Raw genomic sequence first — 23,446 nt, 5'->3', positions numbered from 1 at the left:
TTTGTATCTAAATTAATGTATTATTTATAATTTATATTTTAGTATTTTAAATAGTTGTGTGTATTTATAATTGTTAAAAGAAATGTATAGATAATTGAAACAAAATAGATATGTTTATTGAATAATTGAATGAATTGATTAAGTTGTTTGTGTTAATTGCTTTGTAAAGTGTATATAAATGTGCTTAAAGCATACACTTTTTGTGATCCCTTGAAGGCGAAAGGCCGAGGTACCAGATCGCATTGTTAATAAAGGAAAATACTGGTAAAGTGCTTGGACTTGTGTTTTGTTATAAACTATACATATTGCCTATATGTTGTGGCCATGTTAGCTCATGTTACACTGAACGGGGATTTTCCTACTGAGACAGAGAAAAGGAGGTGTGTGTGTGTGCGTGTGTGTGTGTGTGTGTGTGTGTGTGTGTGTGTGTGTGTGTGTGTGTGTGTGTGTGTGTGTGTGTGTGTGTGTGTGTGTGTGTGTGTGTGTGTGTGTGTGGGGTGATGAGGGACATGAACATCTCCACCTATGAGCAGACAGCTATAGTGAACCTGCTTGGGGTAGTATGAGATTTTCTTCATGTTTCACTGTTGCAGTCATCACCTGTGGATTATCCCTGCTGTGGTAGCTCTCGACAGGCCCATATACCAGAGTCAATGTTTTTCTGCATCAGCTGCTGTCGCCTGTAGACTGACGTTAGGTCATCAGTGCTATAAAGCAAGGCAGCTGATCCCATTACATCAGTCTTTCTTGCCTTGGAGCCCATAGCAGAAGCAATTCGCAAGTGTGCCGGTCGTTTGCTACCAAAGTTCGGATCACAGCTGAAAACGTTTAAAGCTAAGTACCCCATTGGGGATCTCTTTTTCTTTCACTAACCGATGTCCAAAAAAGTTAACAATTGTCTCACCTGTGGAAAGCAGATCCCACACCGAGACTTCCATTCATATTGCATCACTTGTTTAGGCCCAGACCAAGATGTCACCTATTGCCGGTACTATGCCCTCTTTAATGCAGGAACCGTTCATCATAGAGCTCTTTTTGTAGAAAGGTATTTTCGTCCTCCATCTTCACAAATGGCATCGGTCAGCCAACAATTTGTAGAGCCTCCAAAAAAGCATAGGGATAAAGATAGAGACAGACCTCACAAGGCTAAGCCTTCCGACGACTCTTCCGCTAAGCACGTCATCAGTTTTCCAGAATTCAGTGAGGCACATTAGCAGACCCTGGTGTCCAATGTGATTGCTGCACCGGCCTCTACTGAGACTGGGATGCTGTGAAAATCTTCTTCATCTTCAGAGCCTTTGGCTCTATCTGCCTCGGCTGGGTCCAGAGCGGAGACACAGGCACCAGATTCTGAGGAGGTCTTTCACACTACTGATTCTAGTCAGAAACTGACGTCTTCATACCCGACTACCATTTTTCTCAGACCAATGAATACTCTTAGGCCTAGAAGCCAGGCCACCCCTAGAAAATCTACCTCTAGCCACCATCTTACTCCCGCCCCTCCACCCCAGGCCCAAATGCTTAAGATGGTGGAGGATCTTATTTCCTTATCAGGGGCAGTCAAGCCACAATTTCAAAAAGGAACAGACACCCTTCTCCTGAAATATTGACATAGCAAGATTCTGAGGAATCAGATTATTCAGAATATGAAGAGGAACAACAACCTCTTACTGCTTATGAGGGATCCATCCCTTCTGCCTCATCAGTAGAAGACCTCTCCTTTGGAGAAACCCTCCACACCCTCAGGGAACATTTTTAATGGGAATCTCAGGATTTCCCACAATGTAAGAAAAGCCTAAGAGAATTTCTAGACCTACCCCAACACAGACCCCTTGCCAACCCCCCTATTTTACAAGTGATGAATGATGCTTTCCATGAATCCAGTTTAGCCCCAGACACCCTACCACCTGCTCCTAGTAAGCCAGACAGGTATTACAGAGTACCAAGACACTAACAAATACCTGTACTGAAATCCTGGTGCAGACCTGGAGGCCATTACACAGGGTCCCAAGGGAGCCAGGGCTAGTTCTGCAAAGAACTCTACTCCTTCTGATAAGGATGCCAGAGCTCTGGACAGATGGGATAAAAAGTTTACACCTCTGAAACCTTAGCTATCAGAGCTCTCAACTGTCAGTTCCATATGTTAAAATATCAACAACTCACTTTGGAACTATTAAAGCAAAAGATTTATACTTTTCCTGACTCTGCCAATTCTAAGGAGTTAGCAGATTTATTGCACTCTTATTTGTCAAGTGACAAGGCACTCTTTACACTGGGATATGATGTACTAGAAGCCTTTAGCAGGGCAGCAGTGTCTGGATCTGCCATTAGGAGACATGCATGGTTGAAGGAACAACCTCTATCTAATCATAACAAGTCTAAATTAATTGATGCACCTTTGGCTAAAGACCGCTTATTTGGAGGAAAAGCAGAAGAGGTGCTTAAAAAGATGGAAGACAAAGCAAAATCTATGCAAACAGTAAAATATTTCTTTCAGGTTCAGCCTCCTAGATTCAGCAGGAATTTTCCCTCTAAGCACTGGTCCTTCCCTGCTCCTAGCAGACAGGGGCAAGCTAAGCCCCACAGGGACAGGCCACCCAGGTCCCTACAACAGAGAACCAAACAGTCGACCACATCTGCCATCCCTCTATGGCAAAATCTTTCTATGACTCCCACCCTCCCTCCACCATCCTTTCACCCAAAAGCTCGGAGGAAGGCTGTCCATTTGCCAAGCAAATTGGTTGCCTGTAACCAAGGACCAACAGGTTTTAAAGATCATTTTTCAGGGATACAAATTCACTTTCAGTGAACTCCCAATTCCCAGAGGATACCCAGACTTACCTCACAATCAGTGGGCAGAGACATTAAAACAAGTCCAAACTCTCATAGCCCAGGGGGCAGTAGAACCTGGCCCCACAGATCAAGCAGGCAAAGGCTTTTATTCCACGCTTTTCCTTGTTCCCAGAAAGGAAGGCAATTGGCACCCCATCCTGGATCTGTCCATTCTGAACACATCCCTGGTGGTCCCGAAATTCAAAATGCTATCCCTGCAATAGCTGCTGACTATGCTGACAAAAAATGGCTGGGTAGTGACCCTGGACATAAAAGATGCATACCTCCATATCCTCATAAGGATGTCCTGCAGGAAATTCATGCATTTCAGAGCAGGCTCACTGCTCTTTCAGTTCTCTGCTCTTCTCTTTGGCTTATCTACTGATCCCAGGGTTTTCAGCAAATGTTTGGCCCCAGCCATAGCATTTTGCAGACAGAAATATATACAGATTTACCCTTGTCTGGAAGATTGCCTCATTAAGGCAGAGAGCAAAGAAAAGCTGCTCCAGGAACTACACTTTGTCAAAAACCCTCCTAACTTCCTTGGGGTTCACCATCAATGAGAAGAAATCAAAGAAAACTCCCTCCAGGAGGATCATTTTCCTTGGAGTACTCCTGGACACAGCATCTCAAATGGCCTTCCTATCCCCAGAAAAGCAGAACTTCCTGCCTCTCTACTTTACCCAGCTGGCGTCCAAAAGTCACCTCACAGTGAGGATGATCCAGCAAGCCTTGGGGTACATGGCTTTTTGTATCCTTCTAATTCCTCTGGCCAGGCTTCACACTTCAGTGGTATCTAAAGAACCTTTGGTGTCAACACTCACAGCCACTAAAGACCTCTTTCCCTCTAATCCCCTGTATAAGGGCCAAGTTTCTCTGGTGGGCAGGAGCCTGTGCCAAGAACCAAGGTCTCCCCTTCATCCACCACCCTACTGGGCAGACCATCACCACCAATGCCTCAGACATCGCTTGGGGGACCCTTCTAGCAGGCAGGTGCACCCAAGGTCTTTGGTATGCCCAACACCTTCCCTTGCATATCAACCAGAAGGAAATGATTGCAGTGCGAAAGGCTCTGATATCCTTCCAAACCCATCTCAGGCCAGTAAGCCTCCTTATCAAAACAGACAACACCACAGTAATGTGGTACATCAACAAACAGGGAGGGACACAATCTTTCCCTCTGTGCAGGCTAGCCATGAACCTCTGGCTGAATTCCTCCTCCATGGGATTACACCTAATAGCCCAATACCTACCAGGGGTCAACAGCACCCTGGCAGACCACTTAAGTAGACACTTAATGGACCCCAAGAATGGCAGCTTCACAAAAATATCTTTGTGCAAGTCACTCATGTGTGGTGAAATCCGGAGGTGGATCTCTTTGCTTCACACCTCAATCATCAGCTAAAGAAATTCTGCACCAAGGAGTATCACCACCTGGCATGGACGGTGGATGCCTTGACCTTCCCCTGGAACTCCCTCTTCATGTACACATTCCCCCCTCTGCCTCTTATTCTCAAGGTACTCATCAAGATCAGGGAGGAGGGGCCCAAGGCCATCCTCATTGCTCCAGATTGACCCAGACAACATTGGTACCCCTTGTTGCACAGCCTGACATCACATCCTCCCAGGCAGCTTCCCCAGATTCCAAATATCTTGACTCAAGCAGGGGGGGAATGCTGCACCCAGATTTGCAGACTCTCAAGCTATCAGCATGGCTGATACTCCCAAGGTAAGAGAGGGGCACCTGCTAAGCATGCAGGTCCTAGACATTATCACAGAGGCCAGAAGGCCCAGAACCAGAAAATCTTACGCAGGGAAATGGAAAACATTATGTGCCTGGAGTCAGTCCAGAGGGGCCAATTCCTCACAACCTTCTGTCCCTCTTATCCTGGACTATCTAGTGGAATTACTCAATAGTGGCCTCTCCTTCTATTCTGTTAAAATCCACACCTCAGCCATTTCAGCTCATTTTAATGCAGACCAGCCCCTGTTCTCTCATCCTTTGATTAAACAATTCCTCAGAGGGGCTTCTAATATCAGACCCCCCAGAAGGCCTCCCACGCTAGCCTGGGATCTTAATTATGTTTTGGAAAACCACCCTTCGAACCTGCTGCATCAGCTGAATTGAAATTCCTCTACGGGAAGACTGCTTTTTTTCTAGCTATCACCTCAGCCAGAAGGGTTTCTGAATTTCAGGCACTGATGGCCATTGAGCCCTTCATCATTTTCCATGCAGACAGGGTCTCCCTTAGGACTAACCCCTCCTTTATGTCCAAGGTGGTATCTAATGTGACTCTCAACCAGGCCATTCATCTGCCCACCTTCTTCCCTAACCCTCAAAACAAGGGGGAAAGAATTATGCACTCTCTAGACGTGCACAGACAGCTCAGATACTACCTGGACTGCACTAAATCCTTCAGAAAAATGGACCAACTTCTTGTCAGTTTTGTCCTAGGGGCAGAGGGGAAGCCCATTTGCAAGCAGATTATCTCCAAATGAATATCATACTGTATCAATTTCTGCTACAGATTTCATGGGAAACCTCCCCCTAAGTCTATTTGTACCCATTCCACTAGGGCAGCCTCCACTTCCACAGCATTCCTCAGAGGAGTTCCCACCAGGGACATCTTGGAAGCTGCCACCTGGACCTCGGTCCATACTTTTACAAAGCATTACCACCTTCCTCTTTTCTCTAAGGCTAGGGCAAGGTTTGCCTCTGCAGTGCTGCAGGGCTTGCTTACCCATGCTTAGGTCTCTAACTAATCCTGCCACCCCACGCTTCAGCTTTGAGTATCCTCTCTCAGGTGTGATGAATGCAGCAGTGAAACACAAAGACCATAGTACAGTGATGTACACTTACCATAAATGTAGATGTTCAAGTGTATTTACTGTTGCAGTCTTGGTTTCCCTCCCTCCTTCCCCCTTATATCCTCTTTTATTAGGGAGACATAAGCTTCTTGGGGTGGTTGTTAACCACCTGGACCGCTTTGCCATATTTCCTGGGGCTCCTGACTGGTTAGGGCAAGAAAAACTGATGTAATGGCATCAGCTGCCTTGCTTTATAGCACTGACGACCTGACATTGGTCTACAGGTGACAACAGCTGATGCAGAAAAACGTTGACTCTGGTATTTGGGCTGGCCGAGGGCTACCACAGCAGGAATAACTCACAGGTGAGGACTGCAACAGTGAACACACTCGAACATCTACATTTATGGTAAGTGTACACAACTGTACTTTCCTCAATGGAGCCAAATGGATAACAGAGCCCTTTGCCTAACTCAGGGAAGCCTAGTTTCTATCCCAGTTGAATGAATAGGCTGGCTGAGTAGACATATTGGAGCCATGTGTTAGGATCCTTTGCAGGTGTGGAAGGAGGGTTAATAATGGGGACTAATTGGCTTCTGCCCTTGTGACCTATGGCTGAAAAGGGTGCACAATGGCCAGTTTATTTTCTTGATCAATAAATCTGAAAAATAAATAAATAAGTAAATAATTTGAATACTAAAACTCTACTGGTGTATCTTGGCCCTTGAGCTCACGTATTTTTTAATGTATTTATTTTCTGATAAGTGCATTGTACAGTTATGCATATTTTAAGTGTCAAGCAGTTCTTGAAGAGACATCTGAAAAAAAAAATGCAAGTCTGTACTGCTTGAAACAGGCTTGCTACAGCATTGAAGTATGCTGTTACTTAACAGTTCACTTCCCCAATCCTTCTTACTATTCTGTGACTGATATTGTGTACATAATGTAGAGATTCTGCAGTGCATTACTACTGCAATCACTGTGTACTACTGCAGTCACTGTCTCTGTAACATGATGTTGAAATAACTACTTCTCTATGAGATACGTAGCAAACTACAGCTAAACTGTTAAAGCTCCAAAATCTTGCCCACTATGTTGAAACAGTATTGCATAAAAAAAGAAAACCTTTGTACCAGTTTCACATCTGCTTTGCAATATAGTCCAGTGTGAGATCATCTATATGTTGCAACTACACAGCATGGATTTAATTACAGAACTTATTTTCCTATGTGGAGTACAATAAAGTCTTGGCTTTAGCAGTACATAATGCACTGTATGGTTTTGTGTGTGTGTGTGTGTGTGTGTGTGTGTGTGTGTGTGTGTGTGTGTGTGTGTGTGTGTGTGTGTGTGTGTGTGTGTGTGTTTGTGTGTGTAGAGACAGAGGGGGAAACAGTGTGTGTGACATTTTATATCTAGAAAGGCGTGGATAATATGAGGTAGTGGGAAAAACTGAATTGGTTTTAATGTCTTTCATATATCACACACACAAATGTTTTATTTTTCCAGCTCTAATCATATGTGTATACACAAAATGTACACAAACCAGAATCACATCCATGAATGCATATTTGTACAAAGAATAACTATGAATGCGTTAAGATCAATACCAGCCTAAAGTAAGCTGTCAGTTTACAGATTTTAAACTAACAAATGTAGTGCCACTGCAGAGACTACCAGCTCCCAAGCTATCGGGTTTTCCTGTTTTTATTCTGATACAGCAATAGAATTTTCAAAATGCATGCCCAGGAATTTAAAATACTTTATCAAGCATAGCAGAGTAGGATAACAAAATCCAAATGGAATGTGCTTTCATCCATATGCCTGACTGGAGGTTAAAGGATAAAGTCATATTCAACAATTAAAGAAAAATAATCAGATTCTAAAATTACCCAGGTTTGATTCCCTTTGAAAATGTACATAACCTGTTCTAACAGATTACATGGCATATGTATAGAGGATGACCTGACTAGAAATAAGAAGACAAAAGGTTTAAAATACTGAAAATCAAGTGGTTATTGCCAAAGTGTCAGTGGAAAAGTGTTTCGATATTTAAAGACGTCTCTGATACACATACAAAACAATGTGTAAAAAAGACTCTATGATGTGTAGTTGATAGATAAATTATGCTCTGAATACAAAACTAATGTGCGTGCTTTTCTTTCTTCCCTAAGAAGAATCTGTCAGATGGCTATGGTTTACCTGAAAAAGCTAAATGCTTCTGTAGTTCTGGAAGTAATGGATCACTGTTTGTGGATCAGCATATGGTAGTGGTCTGGGAAAAAAATCGCTGTTCCGTGTGTTTGACATTTACTGCTTTCAGTTTTTAGTGTTCGATAAAAGAACGTTCACTCTTTTTATCATTCAAAATTATTTTCCTGTGCCCCTGTCAAGCAGAGCCACAGAAGTAATCCCCAGGGTGAATTCCATATTGTCTTTCAGTTCACTGTCACCGTATGACATGGGAAGGAGAAGTTTATGTATAAAACTGCATTCTAAGAAGCTGTAAAAGAGCTGTCTCTTTTTAAAAGGTCAGACTACATCTCCAGAACTTGCATTTCCCTTTGAGCTAACCCAACCAGGTCTTTCCTGTATCCAGCAAAAAGGATATCAGTCTCCATAATCACTCTTTTATTTCATTTATAGGGAAGAAGCTGGTCAGACACTTGAGAGCTAAATTGTTTTATAACATATTTTCATTCACATGGAACCCTTTTTCTTTCTTCCTGTTTCTATAAAACTTTGTTGCATGAAAAAAAATCTCATTTTATTTTTCTCATTTTGTTTTTCTTATTATTGTGTTGTATGTAGCATTACAAGATTTGAAATGTTGCCATAATAGGATAGGTGAAAATGAGGGACGGTAATGTAAGAAGTCAAGTATCATGCTCAGAGCCCTTACAGTGACCTAACAGCAACACTACACAGTGATAATTCCTTGCATTTTACCCAGATAACACAAGACTGACTGTGGTGACCTGGACAAGGGAGGGTTCACCCATATTTGGTGGAGGGAAGTGTTCCAATCCAGTGCAGTGGTGGTACAGCCTAGAGATAGAGGTTCATGGTATACATCACATGAGTTGGGGTCATGCACTTGACTCTGCCAAACCAAATCAATGTGGTGGCCTTTACTGGGCATGTGCAAGGAATGTGCAGTATCACAGGGAAGGCATGGCAGGCCCTCATTTTTACGAGCATTTACATCAGCCACATCACCCACATGGGAAGGGGCTAGGACCAGAAAAAAGAAAAAAAAAACCTCAAGACCATCAGTATGATGGCAATGTCTATGACTAGTCCATGCCCTGGTGATGGGGGCACAACTGTGTTGGGCTTGACAGTCAGCAGACACAGGACAGGAGAAAGCAGTAAAAAGATAAGCTAGGTCTCTCATTAACATGCACCTTACACCTTAATAATGTATGTACACATATGCTAGTCATATTCTTTCTTCTTTTTTCTCAGTTCCAGTATGTATATGTCAAGGACTATAAACATTTAGGTCTTCTATCATACTGCCACCTTTTCACCTGTCTTCTCATTTGGTAACTCCACTTCCCACAGTCTATCCCATAAGTTTTCTTTATACAGTCTGTGTTAGCTCTAGTCTTTCAGCTATACATAGGGGTTGATTGTACAATTCTGCCCTTACCAGCAAATTGCCTTGTACTTTTTCACATTAAAACAGTGCTGACAGCTTTCTCCCCAACATGCAAGCTACTCAGCATCTTGCTAAAGACTAGCTCCAAGATTTATAACAATTCCTTCGTGATTTGTGACTTTAGCATTTTTAATAACCAGGCTTATATTGCCCTTCAGCCCTACTATAACATTTTAAAAAATATTCTAAATAAAGCCAGTTGCAGCAGACACACCCAGTCTCCTTTCAAGGATTTGTCCTTTGAGGGAACAATTGTTAGGATGATGGAATTCTTTAAGGGGATTCTTCTCCAGTGTCAGATATTCAGAGAAGCTGTTATGAGCTACTTCAGGTGGATACTCCTAAACCATTGGCTATTCCTTCTGTGTCGGCTGCCTTGTTAGCTACTTTAGTTACTGCTTCCAGGTCTCCTGATTCTCAGCCTCCTCCTGCTAAGAAACCTGATAGGTTTTATAAGGTTCCTAAGATTGTTTTATTTAAATGTCCTTCTGCTGATCCTGTTCTGGTGTCAGTTTCTTCTGAAAAACCTTCTAAACTTTTGTCTTCTGATAAGGACAGCACAGCAATAGAGGATTGGCAAGAAAATGTATACTGCTTCAACTTTGACCTATAGGGCTATTAATTACCAGACCCATAAAACTGAGTATGGTCTGGCCTTAGTGGCTCAAGCTTGTCAGGTTATCTATCCCCTCTCTGATTCTGAAAATAAATCATTTACCTTATCTTTCTTAGGTTCTGCTTCTCAAGTGGCTTGCCACTTTATTAAGTGTAGCTATGATGAAGCTGATACCTGTTATATGACCCTGGCCTTTGGGTCCATCATGAGGCATTCTTCATGGCTTCATCTCCAGTCTCTTCCTGAGGACATTAAGGCCAAGTTGTTGGATGCTCCTTTGGATAATACTCATCTGTTTAAGAGTGGTGAAGCTGACGTTTTTAAGTCTCTTCAAGAGAAAGGCAAAGTGTTGCAAGACCTTAAACATATTTTTGTATCTCCTATCCCTAAGTTCCAGAGGAATTATCATTCTAGATCTGCTTTTGTTTGCAGGCAACCCTCCCAGGCCTCTAAGGGCAGGAGGGGTGAGAGGCAAGCCCCCTCTGCTAAGGCTTCTCAGATTTCTGTGGCCCAGAAGCCTTCCTTGTCTCCTCTTTCTGGGATTCCTCAACCTCCTCTAGAGCAACTTCCTCATTTCCCAGAGGTTCTAGGGTCCCTGTTGAACCAAGGGACCAATCCATCTGTCCTACCAAGTGGAACTGGGTTTTTATTCCAGAATGATCCTGGTTCCCCCAAAGGAACACTTATAAACCAATTTTGGATCTCTCTTGGCCCAACACCTTTCTTGAGAACCCTTCTTTTCGGTTACTTACACTTCAAACTCTGTTTCCTGTTTTATTAGCCCAGGCTTTTCTGGTGTCCTTGGATATGAAAGATGCTTACCTTTATATTACTATTCACCTTCATTACAGGAAATTTTTATGTTTCTTAGTGTCTTCCTCTCATTTTCAGTTCTCTGCTTTGACTTAGGGCTCTCTACTACCCTAAGGGTAGTCACAAAATGCCTAGCTCCTGTGACTGCCTTCTGCAGGCTCCAAGGCATTCAGATTTTTGCTTATCTGGATGACTTGTTGCTTCAAGTACCTTCTCCTAGACGATTGTTGAAGGATCTGCAGTTCACCATCTCTCTTCTTCAAAATCTAGGGTTTACTATCAATTTTCTCCATCTCAGGATCATGTGTATCTGGGTTGCAGGATTCAGGTGGTGCCAATGTTGGCCTCTCTTCCACTTCCAAAGGTATTGTCATTGACAGCCTTCTTTCAATCTCTTCAGCCAGGGAGTTTCTTCAGGCCCTGAGATCCATGATTTCTTCTATTAAGGTGCTTCATCTTGCTAGACTGCATATGCAGAAGCTTCTATGGTACCTCAAGTTAGTTTGGCTGCAGCATTGTCACCCTCTGACTTTCAGTGAACTTCTTCTTCCCTGTCTCATGAAGGAATTCAAGTGGTGGATTCAACAGTTCACTCTCAACCTAGGCTGACCCTTTCAGCCTCTAGTCCTTTCTCAAGAGCTGTTCAATGCTTTGGACATGAGACAGGGGATATCTTTTTGTCACCTGAAAGCCCAGGGTCTTTGGCCTCCCCATCAGAATTCTGACCATATCAACATCAAAGAGATGAGAGCTCTGCTTCTGGTACTTCATGCTTTTCACTCTATGTTCTCTCTGGGCCCCTTGAAGGTGTACATAGACAAAACTACAGTAATGTGGTATGTCAACAAGCAGGGGGGCACAAAACCTTTTCCTCTCTGCAGGATGGTGCTTCAGGCTTGGGGAGTGGCTCTCAGTTATCAGTTGACTCTTCAGGCAGTATACATTCCTTCAGAGCACAATATTTTGACAGACTCTCTGAGCAGGACCAAAACACAGGCTGATGAATGGATGCTTCACAGAGTTGTGTTTCTGGACATTGTCCATTAGCGCGGTATTCCTCAGATATATCTTTTTGTCTCCTTTCTGAACATGCAGCTTCATCTCTTCTGTTCCAAAGTGCCATGCCATCTCACGTGGAAAACAGATACCCTATCCTTTCCATGGAAAGGGAGGTTTTCTTATGCCTTCCGTCCTCTTTCTCCACTTCCAAGAGTCCTGCAGAAAGTTCAACTCAACTCCCCAAAAATCTTGCTAGTGACTCCTTTTTGGCTGCAAAAGCACTGGTTCCCCCTTTTAATGCATCTGGCCAGGGACAATCATCACAAGTTACCTCACCAGTTGTATCTCCTCACATAAGACGAGGGGTCTCTCATCCATCCCCACTTGTCTGCAATTGACCTTGTGGGTGATAGAGTTTTGATCCCATACCAGCACCTCTTTTCTGAGGATGTGCTCAGAGTTTTACAGGAGGCAAGAAAACTCTCAGCCAGAAAATCTTATATGTCCAAATGGAAGAGATTTTTGGTCTGGTGCTATGCTCATAACCAGGACCTTTTTTCAGTGGCTGTTCTTCTGGTCCTGTCTTATTTGTGTGAATTGCTCCAGTCTGGCTTGGCCTATTCTTCAGTGAAGGCCTATTTGTCATCCATTTCTGATTGTCTACCCTTGACTTCTCCTTTGTCTTCTCATTTTGAGGTTAAACAATTTCTTAAAGGCATCCTGCATATTAGACCTCAAAGAAAACGTATTCCTCCTTCTTGGGACCTTAATTTTGTTTTTGGAAAAATTGATTCAGGCTCCTTTTGAGGCTGCAGTTTCTGCTTCTTTGCAACATTGTACTTGGAAGACTGTTTTGTTGCTGGCTATTACTTCTGCTCAGAGGGTTTCTGAGATCCAGGCCCTTATGTCCATTCCTCCTTTTTTGTTTTTTTGTTTTTTTTTCCACAGGGACAGTGTGTTCTTTATACTAATCCTTCTTTTATTCTCAAGGTGGTAAATGACCTGTCCTTTTTCCCTTCTCCTCAGTTTGCAACTGAGAGGGTCCTGCATAACTTGGATTTGCACAAATAGTTCAGGCACTATTTGGATAATACTAGAACTATTCATAAGTCTGATCAGCTTTTTGTTTCCTTTCATCCCAGGTCTTTGAGTTTGGCTGTTTCTGAGCAAACCATCTTCTCCCGGATATCTAAGACAATTTATTTTTGTTATACTTTTCATGGCAAGTTTCTGTCTGCTTTGGTTAGAACTCATTCTACTAGGGTTGTTGCCTCCTCTGGTGCCTTCTTCAAGGGTTGGACACCAATTCCATCCCCAAAGCTGCTACTTGGGCTTCAGTGCATGCCTTTACTAAGTATCATAAGATAGATATGGTTTCTACGGCCATAGCAGATTTTGCTGAAAACATTTTATGTGGGTTTGTTGAGGGCTCCAATCAGCCTTCCACCTCCTATTCTGTTTTTTGAGCTTTTTTAAACTGCTTTATTTCAAGAATATTGCAACAGTGATATAGAAGGACATAGTGCAGTTGTGTAAAATTGTACCACATCTGAAGATGTCCTGCTCTTCACTGTTGCAGTATTCGCTCCCTCCCTTCAACTCCTTCTTCTTTATTTTGCCTTTTTTCCTTCTGGATGTGCATGGACTCCTTTGTCCTATGAGGATTTTTCTCTCCTGGTGCAATTCAGTTCTGGGTAGTTGCATCTGTACTTCCCCTTTATGCCCCACGTGTTGTGTGAGGAGCATAAAAAGGATGTATAGCCCAAACAAGATCTTTTTCAAGCTTTTCATTACTGGCCAAGAGATGAGCTGCCTGGGACAGGACATCCTGATTTTCAAGAATATTTCAACAGTGAAGAGAAGGACATTTACTGTTATGGTAAGATTTTGCAGAACTGTACTGTACAGCAGCAGAAACCAACCATTTCAAAACAAGCTGTCCTGACATGAACTGAATAACTGTATGCCTTGTAAGCCACCTGCATTACCTGCACCTCAGAGTTTCATCACAAATGCCTAGTCTAAATGAGATGAACACAGGGAAAATACTAGGCCCTTAAGGCTTTACAGACTTTGTAATGTATTTTACAGACTAGAGCACATTTTTTGTTGCTGTTTATTTTTACTAGCATTGATATGGTTCATAGAATGTCGGGTTGTTTTCCAGATAAAAAAGAAAGGCACTCGTTCATAACCACTGTCCATCTGTTACTACATGGATTGAATGATAATTTTTAACTGTGCTTGATTATCGGCACTCATTCTAGTACATAATTCGGTTCCTATATACATCCATAGATATAACCATAGTTGAATGTAGCCATGCATACATAAATGTTATTTTTTTTCCCACAAAGGTAACCAGATGTTATTTTTCTACTATTTATTTCATCAGTTAAAGTGTATTGCTTGCTTGACTTTCTGCATCTGACTGTTCACATCCATATCATAGTTTTCAAGGTAGGCTGGATGCTTTTGAAACCAAATTGCAAAAAGAGCACAATTTACTGACAGACAATTTGTATCTTTCTGAATGTAAAAACACCAAAACAGAACTGAAATACACCAACAAAGTAATGAAAAGAAAAAATTCAGCATCAGCTCAAGATCCAGTAGAGGCTTTTAATGAAACAGCTGTTAAAAACACAACAAAACACACTATGTTAAGTGCTTTCATCTTAAAACCAAAAAGACATCATCAGAACAGTATGTATAGAAACTAAGAATGCTTAAATACTTGCTTATAGGTCTCCGCCCATTCAAGTAATGCAGTAGTAATTGAATCCATTTTTAAAGAGCCAGATAGTAATTCAAGCTCTAGAAAACCTTGCTGCAAATGTAAAGCACAGCAGATATAAAATGCTGATATAGCAAGTGGAAAACAAATACTGATATAGCAAGTGGAAAAAAACAAAAGGAAAAACAAGTGGAAAAAACATTGTGTTAAACACAATCAAACAGTGCGTGTCCTTCTTTTAAGTTCACTTGTAGTGGATATATTGTCATTTAACCCTGGGAAGGCTGTAGCATCAAGCCTTAGTTGCCAAAGCATCTGTCGATGTAGTAAAATTTTTTTCTAGTACACTGAATAAACAGTAGACCAAACCTGTTCCAGAACTAGGAACTGGAATTTTTTAAACGACTACATTGAATTGCATGACGTGCCAGAGTGCTTTTGTTATCAGATTTTTGCAGACTGTATAGGTATTGGTATATTCTCTTATTTAATGCATTGTTCGTCTTACCTATATAGAATGCATGACATTGTGTACAGTGTGCCAGATACACCACACATTCAGAACCACAATGAAACTTTCCACCCTTGGAATGTTTTGCAATCTTGTCATGTAAATCTGCAGTGTAGTTACTGTTGATATATGCACATTGATTGCATCTTCGACAAGGTCTAGTCGAAGGGAAAGACCTTTCAGTGTTAAGATGGCAATTTTCCAATAGGCTCTTGATATTGTGTTTCCTTTTGTATGTAAATCCAGGATTATGAGAAATAAGCTGTTTGGTGGTGTCATCACATTGAAAAACTGATCAGTATTTTCAAACTATGTTTTCAACATCCTTGGCGTCAAGTGAATAATGAATAACCATATTACTGGAAAAATTGGATGTCACGTTAACAAGTGGGGTGTCTTTGTTATTAAATTGTTTGATTGTGTTTAACACAATGTTTTTTCCACTTGTTTTTACATTTGTTTTTTTTTCCACTTGCTATATCAGTATTTGTTTTCCACTTGCTATACCAGTATTTTATATTTGCTGTACTTTACTTTTGCAGCAAGGTTTTCTAGAACTTGAATTACAACCTGGCTCTTTAAAAATGGATTCAATTACTACTGCATTACTTTAATGGGCGAAGATCTACAAGGGGGTATTTAAGCATTCTTAGTTTCTATACACACTGTTCTGATGATGTCTTTTTGGTTTTTAGACGAAAGCACTTAACATAGTGTGTTTTGTTGTGTTTTTAACAGCTGTTTTATTAAAATTGTCTACTGGATCTTGAGCTTATGCTGAATTTTTTTCTTTTCATCTTTCTAAATGTGTTAAGAACAAGAGAGTACCCAAGGGACTTCATATGTATACATTTCCAAATGGCATAGCTAGCCTTAGGCATAGGCCAACTAGATGGCTGCCTAGGGCACCACTCTAGCAGGGGTGCTTTTTCAGTGTTTATTTGGTGTATGTAGACTAGGATGGGGGCACCGGGTGGTGTGGTGGAGGGCGCCGTGGAGCCCCTTTGCCTAGGGCACCAGTTGACCTAAGGCCGCTCCTGCCAAATGGACTCACTATAGATAGTGACAAACATTTAGAATTAATTGAAATGTTTGATAGACAAGGAATAGAATTGATGCATTCTGTTATCAAGTTAAATAATTCTAGTATTAACAAGTTGTTTGATGAATTAACTGCTTTAACTCATTACAACCGAGTGCGTTTCCAGGCGTTTTTGTAGTTACCTCCTCCTTCTGTGCCTCTAGGCATCAAATATTGCTTGTTCATATTTGCATTAATAATTCCAAAACCATACTACATACAGCATATCAGAATATTTTATCTTGAAGCATACATGATTGCAAACACAGTTGTATTGATATTTGACCTCTGTCAGTGAGTATTTGTTAGAATTGTAAGGTGATAACTTCAATTTTAAGGGCTTAAGCCATACCCACTAAGAGTTAAAGGCACACACTCAAAAGAGCTGTACTGGAGGGAATGAGTTAAATAATGAAATTACAAGTGATTTATTGTTTGAACACAAAAGCAGCAAATGCAATAGTATTTTTCATAAAACTGAGCAACAGGTAAAAATCAACATCAATCGGAAGCATTAGAAATTAATGAGAGACCAATTAGAATATGTAAACCACAAAGCATACCCTGTTCCTAAGTCTTTTAGAACTACTGATAAAACATACCAACATATTAGTGAGGGGATTTTTTCCCCAGAAAATAACCTACCTGATAGAATTTCAAGCACTCCATTTTCATCACATAACACATCTATTTATAATATGTCAGCTTTAGAAAATCCATTAGATATCCCAAAGGGCAATTATTAGAAAATCCATTAGATATCCCAAAGGTCAATTATAATTTTCCATTCTTAAGGAGATGTGAAAGGTTGGGAAACCAGAATAGAGAAGGGCCTTTTGACAACACTAACTGCTGCACCACTGTACCACCACATCAGAATGCTTTATAAAGAAATTGCTTTAAAATACTTTGATTTTATGCTAATTCATCACATAACCAATCTACTTATGTATTTAAATACTGGTTAATAGCGTGTTCAACGGTTCTGATGAAGTTCTGTATTTCTAGGATGAAAGCACTTAACCGCTCGCATATTTTACATTCATGGTTGCAGTATGTGATTAAACATTACATTTTGGATTTTACCTAAGGAATTTGCTTTTATTATGGATTACACTACGGTCCTTAACTAATTCTTAATGTTTGGGTCATTATTTTTGCTGTTTGGCACTACGTGAGCCATATATTTATTTTGAAGTTTATCTTTGCCTGTACGTTCACACAATGAATTTTCTGGTTACTGTATTATTTGCTTCACAACAACTGAAGAAGCCTTTCTGGTGAACTAATAATATGGCTGTTTGTTTTTGAGATATTTAGCCTCTGTGCACCTGCATTTGCTTTTCACAGAACCTATACCTTATTTGAGTGATGAAAGTGAGACTCCCCCAGTCCATGGATAAGTAGGAGGAGCTTACCATTGGTGGCTCCAGTGCCCACTACTCCTTGCCTGAAAAACAGTAAAAATTAGCAATTCCCCAGGAATAAGTGATTTTCTCTCTAGTGGAGGAGTATATTTGGTATAACATTCCCAGGGTCAAGGCTTCTATATTGTAAAGCTGTCCACCAGTTGAATCAGTTTGCTGTTTAAAGGCAGCTTCCATCCAATGAACTGTGTAAGCACAGTCAAACATGTAACAGTCAAACATTCTCTGAGTAATTTGCACTGTCAAGCATGTACATTCTCTGAGTAATTTGTACAGTCAAGCATGTACATCCTTGAGTGAGACAATTTATATGTCCTTCAGACTGTCCCTCATATTCCCCTTGATAGCGACTACAGCCCATTCGGCAGAAAAAATACTCTGGTCTGGCAAACCTGAGCAGATGACTGCCACATCCCAAGGCATTATGAAAGCATGCTTGTTAATTAAATACCCCTTGACTGGAAACTGGGACATCGCATTTCTCGTATTCCCTTAATTTGCCTTATAAAATATGTTGTTACTTTAATTTCGTTTGTGTCAGTAGTACACAGTATTTAACTTTCACAATTTGTTACTATGGCTAATTCTCATTTTAATGTGTTTCCTATGGTTATTTTACTATTTATTACATTGCTTTGAGGTTTGCAGTAATGATACATTTTTGAGTATTGAAAATTTAATGACATAGTTCTCATAGAAGACTATGATTTTATTTTCCCCCAACTTCCTGAAAGAAAATGATTCTATTCTTTCTCCCTGACTGATCAGTACAATCTACCAACAGTATCTATCCCTATTGGCTATTTCCTGATGGGTTCCTATTACGTGATCGAACTTCAACAAGTTCGAACCCTATATGGTCGAAACCATATTGTCGAACTTGCAGAAGTTCAAACACGTCAAATAAAACCAAAAAAACTTACAAGTAAAACAAACCCTTGCAAGCAGGTGGGCTTGCCCCCTGCTTGCAACAGTTAGTTTACTGTTGCATGTTGTTTTTTATTTTTTTTTCCATGTTCAAAGTTTTGAAACTTTGAACAGACAAGTTTGATATTGTCGTGTTCAACGTTTCAAAACTTTGATCGTGTAATAGGAACCCATTTCCTGATTAACTACATTCCCAGGCCCAGGATATAGCAAGTGGTTATGCTGACATGGTCCTGCTACTGTTTTCAACTTTTGGATTTTGATTATTTCTCATTAGTGATCAACTGGACATTCCCCATTGATTAACCCACAAGATTCTTGTTAACCTATTGGACATAGGCTTTCCATATTTTGAATACTTTTATGGTCATGGTTATTACCCAATGGGTAGAATAACAAGCTGCTTTCCTTGTATTTCTTTTGGGTCTGTGGAAGTCTGATAGATTGGGTAAAAGCTCTAACCAACCAGCAAAGGGATGGCTGGATGGCCTGTGTGAGGGAAGACTTGGGGCAGTCAGTCAAGATTGCCGTAGAGTGTATTAGAGTCACACCAAATTGAGAAAGATGGTGAGCATTGACATGGCAGCCTGCCCCCCATGTAGAAAATGTGAAAGGGGGGATCAATTGTGATAGTGGTGGCGATGGTGAATATGACCAGAAGACACTAAATAAAGTTTAAATGTTAATAGTTCTGTTAGGATAAGATGGCAGGTCACTCATCACTACACCTTGTGTTTTATTTTTAGCATGATTTTTGATTTTCTTTACAAACATTAAAGTGCCACCAACATATTTGCTTTTTTTATTTCAGATCCTGGCAGTAATGTTATTATGATTATCAGTTCTTAAATAGGCATGACCAGTATGTTGGTATGACAAAGTCTACAACACAGTACTATAATTAACTTTAGCACAGAATTATTTCACTTTTTGTGACATGTTACACTACAAATAGATAGGTTTGATGTTTACACATTCATTGTATGAAAGTGTAATAAATGTTAAATTATGTGGTATATTTACTGAATAATTGTAGAATTGCTTTGCAGATCTTTAGCTATTAAAATGTTTTCAAGTGCTGCTGAACAAACTTTCATTAATATTATTCCTGCCTTATGCTGGAAGTGAATAGACAAGCTGCTAGCAGTAGCCTTGCTCATCACACACTTATTCATAAATAAATGGATCACTATGGTCATGTGATCTCTTCTTTTTCAGAGATGGTATAAGAGTGTAAGATAACTAAGGTGGTAGTAATACAGTATTAGTGAAATAAAACTACAACCTGCCAAAGGAAAAAGACAAGATATACATGTATGGAAAGACATGGTAATAAGTTATTAAAGATTAACAGGTTCAGGTACCTAAGCAGAAAGACATTTCCCTGTGGTACACTTGGTTGGGGACATATGGTTGAAGTGACATTCAGCTGCACAGAAATGAGGCTGTTGCATATACCCTGTGGGCAAAGAGAAGAATGCAATGCCATGTCCACAACTTCAATAACCAAATGTGCAGGAGAAAAAAATGTCCATGGCCCTCAATGAAATATGAGACAGCAGGAGCACTATAAGGTTAAATGATTTGCTTATTGTCATGTATTCTACAAGATGAAACTAAAGATATCAAGCACAATATTACAGGATAAAGCTTGTTAGCAGCTCATACCATTAATTTTCTTTGCTAAACTGCTATTGATATTATTACAATTATTAAAGCCTGACCTGTCCTGTGATGGTTTGAAACCCTGGAAACATTGGTAGAATTAGCGCAGGCAATGTACAAACACCCAATGGCATAAGTGCAAGCAGTGTTCGGTCTCACAGAGGGATTTCCAGGGGAAAGTGGGTTTGCTTCAAGGTTCAGCTCTGGGCCTGTTGCTATACATACTGGTGATGGACTACATTAGCAAACAGGTTGGAGAGGACAGACCAGCAAAACTGCTCTATGCAGTCAATGCGGCATTACAAACAGACGCTGAACAAAAATTTCAGCAACTGCAAAACTGAAGGCACATGAGATGAAACTGAGAACAGATAAGACAGTTGTCGTGGCAGCAAATGGTGGAAATCAGAAGGAGATGATTACTGAGATAGAGGGGAAAACAGTAGAACAGGTTAATGCTTTCAAGTTTCTGAGAAGGAGTATTTGAGGAGAAAGGAAATGAGTGAGGAAGTCAGAGCTAGATTTGGTGAGGCTACAGCCAACTGGCACAGAGTGTCAGGGTTAGTGTGTGACAGAAGAATGCCAAAGAAGCTGAAAGGTAGGATGTACTAAACTGTGGTGTGATTGTAGCCCTTTATGGTACAGAAACCTAATAAGTGAAAGCAGAACAGTTGAGGAAGTCATAGGTGATGAAGATGACCTGCCCAAGATTGATGGTAGGATGCACACTGTGGGACAGATGAAGAAATGAGGATGTCATTGCAGAAGTCCTAGTACCTCTATTTGTAGTGAAGATTAAAGAAGAGATGTTACTGCAGTTCGGGCACATGCTCAGGAAAGGTGAGGATGATTTGGTACAGACAGGAAGTAGTCAAGGTTACTGAGGGTGTCCAGTAAAGAGATGGATGGACAGTATGAGAGAACACCCGAGAGAGTGGCAGTGAATCTAGAGAAATGACGACAGCTGACGCAATGCCCCAACCCCGACCCAAAGTAAAAAATGGGAAAGACGGGGGTTGATTACAGTGATTATGATCAAAAGACAATAAATAAACATTAAATGTTAGTAGTGCCATTATATTAAAAATGCTCGTGTGAAACAGTAGTTTTTACCATGGCTGTGTTATAGTTAGGCATGTAAAAATGTCATTGCCACATGCGGTATTGTTCTCACCAGGTGATATCCATTAGCTGTGCATGATATTTTTGCTTGAAATTTTTAATTATTCATATAATTGTTTGCTTTATAGCGTTTTCATAATTCACTTTTATTTCCACAGTTCCTGTTGTACTCAAGAGCTGTGCAGAGTTCATCGAAAAACATGGCATTGTGGATGGAATCTACAGGCTATCCGGAGTAACATCAAACATACAGAAACTAAGGTAAGGATGATTGTCACACAGATGACACGCTCTAGTCCTGACTACATTCATTATACTTTTTGTTAAAGGTTTGGAAATTATGAGAGTTTCCCCAAATTAATACTCATATAATAAAGTTCATACCAATTTAAATATATAAAATTAGATATGAATATATGTTATATAAAATATATGCATGTGTGCAGTTTACATAAACTTTCGTATCTGACATATGTAATGTTTCACTCTCATGTTTCCATTTGTCTATATGTTGTTGTGTCTTTCGGCTTTTCCCGGTTAGGGGTCACCACAGCGGAAATCCGGTCCGCTAATGATTGGCAGTAGATTTTTACGTGCCGAGTTGCTGGCCCTGATGCACAAGGTATGCCCATTCATGCATGTCTCCACACAGAAGACGCTCTAACTGAGAATCGAACAGGACAACGTCTTACTGTGAGGCGACAATGCTTCCACAGCACCACCACCACAGTTTCCATTTGTCTATATATATATATATATATATATATATATATATATATATATATATATATATATATATATATATATATATATATATATATATATACATATTTATGATGATTTTGGAATATGAAGCTACTCTGTGCTAAGTATTTAAACAAGAATAAACTAGAATTCCCCATCACAAAGTTTATGAGTACTAAGGCTTTAAAACACATTTGAGCAGTGCAGGTCATTTAATTCAACAAATGAAGCTTCATGTCTTTCTGAAAGTATTTCATTACATATTTAGAACAATATTTATATGGTTTCCTTGCCTTGTTTTTTACGGATGTAATACTGTGAGTCACATTGGTTTTAACAGAAATACGTTTTTCACAAATTGTATAACAGATTTCATTATCACTTCTAAGTCATCATCATCACAGGGCATTTTTGTTAAACAGCAGTACATTATACATGGAGAAAATTCAGATTTTTTAGACTAATTCTAGGTGCTTCTTTTGGGCAGCACCAGCAGTTACTGCTGAAACTAATGTCTGTCTGTATATTTGTATATGATTGTGTGTGTTTCTGTGTGTCTGTCTGTATGTATCTGTCAATGTGTATTTCTGTCTGTGTGTCTGTGTAGGTAGGAGTGAGTTTTAGTGCTCAAGTAGGTAATTGGCTTCCCTTGACAAGTGCTGTCTTGTTAGAGATCCTTGTATTGAAAAATACTACACCAAACAGAGCCTCATCTGTACTTCAATACACAGCAAACATCTCAGACATTTTAATGCAATGATTTTCAGCCAGGGCTTCCTGCAACCCTAGGGTTGTTCAAGCATCTGGCCAGGGTTTCTCCACAATTTTCTCTTGATGTTAAAAACTAGACTGGCTTCTATCAGTGGAAGAATTAAAGGTGTCTATCCACAATTCACTCACAAATTGGGCAGGTGAGCAGAAGTCATCAATTACAAGCTTCACATTAATGGCATATTGATTTTGTAATGGTGAATCCCCCTTTTGGCAGAATTTAAACAGCATAAACTCTATCCTTGGAATTCAGAAGCACTGAGAGCGTGACTGTGGATGGACCTCCTCTGTTTACTGTGCATGAATGACAGGTCCTGATGCTCATTAACAATGAACACATCCAGGCAAGTGTAAATAAATGAACAGGCAGCTCATTAAATATCCTGGTTTTGGCCACAGCAGGGACCTGTGGACAGGGTATGTAAGAGTATGGTGTGGCATATATTAGGTGTGTATATCTATATTTAACCAGATTAAAGAGTATACATGGGAATTTTTAAAAGAGATAAAAATGGGAAACAAAAAGAACAGAAGGTGAACAACTAAGGAATGAGTAGGATGGATGTGGGTTGGTTTTTTTTGTCTTAGGTGCCATTTTTCTTGCATAAAGAGAAGGTGAGATGGAGAAGAAAGTAAAGGACATAAGTGTAGGATAAGAGAGTTAGTTTAGGTATCATGAAATGACAGAACCAACAGGGTGTGGTGTAAAACAATGAAGGATGGGGAACACAAT

The 23,446-nt window shown here is 40.3% G+C and overlaps 1 protein-coding gene across 2 annotated transcripts in view; it reads left to right on the top strand.

The window, feature by feature from the left end:
* The window catches only part of ARHGAP31 (Rho GTPase activating protein 31), an 870,295-nt gene that overhangs the window by 467,785 nt on the left and 379,064 nt on the right, over nucleotides 1-23,446 (top strand). For both annotated transcript variants that reach the window (XM_044073118.1, XM_044073119.1), the window contains exon 2: nucleotides 21,357-21,459. In XM_044073118.1, coding sequence (XP_043929053.1) covers nucleotides 21,357-21,459 — 103 coding nt within the window. The remainder of the gene's footprint in view (nucleotides 1-21,356; nucleotides 21,460-23,446) is intronic.

This window comes from Protopterus annectens, chromosome 5.part1, assembly GCF_019279795.1.
Source record: "Protopterus annectens isolate FY-2018-M chromosome 5.part1, PAN1.0, whole genome shotgun sequence".
NCBI classification, from domain to species: domain Eukaryota; kingdom Metazoa; phylum Chordata; order Ceratodontiformes; family Protopteridae; genus Protopterus; species Protopterus annectens.
The sequence above is the reverse complement of the archived record's forward strand: the minus strand, read 5'-3'. Positions and strand labels throughout refer to the sequence as shown.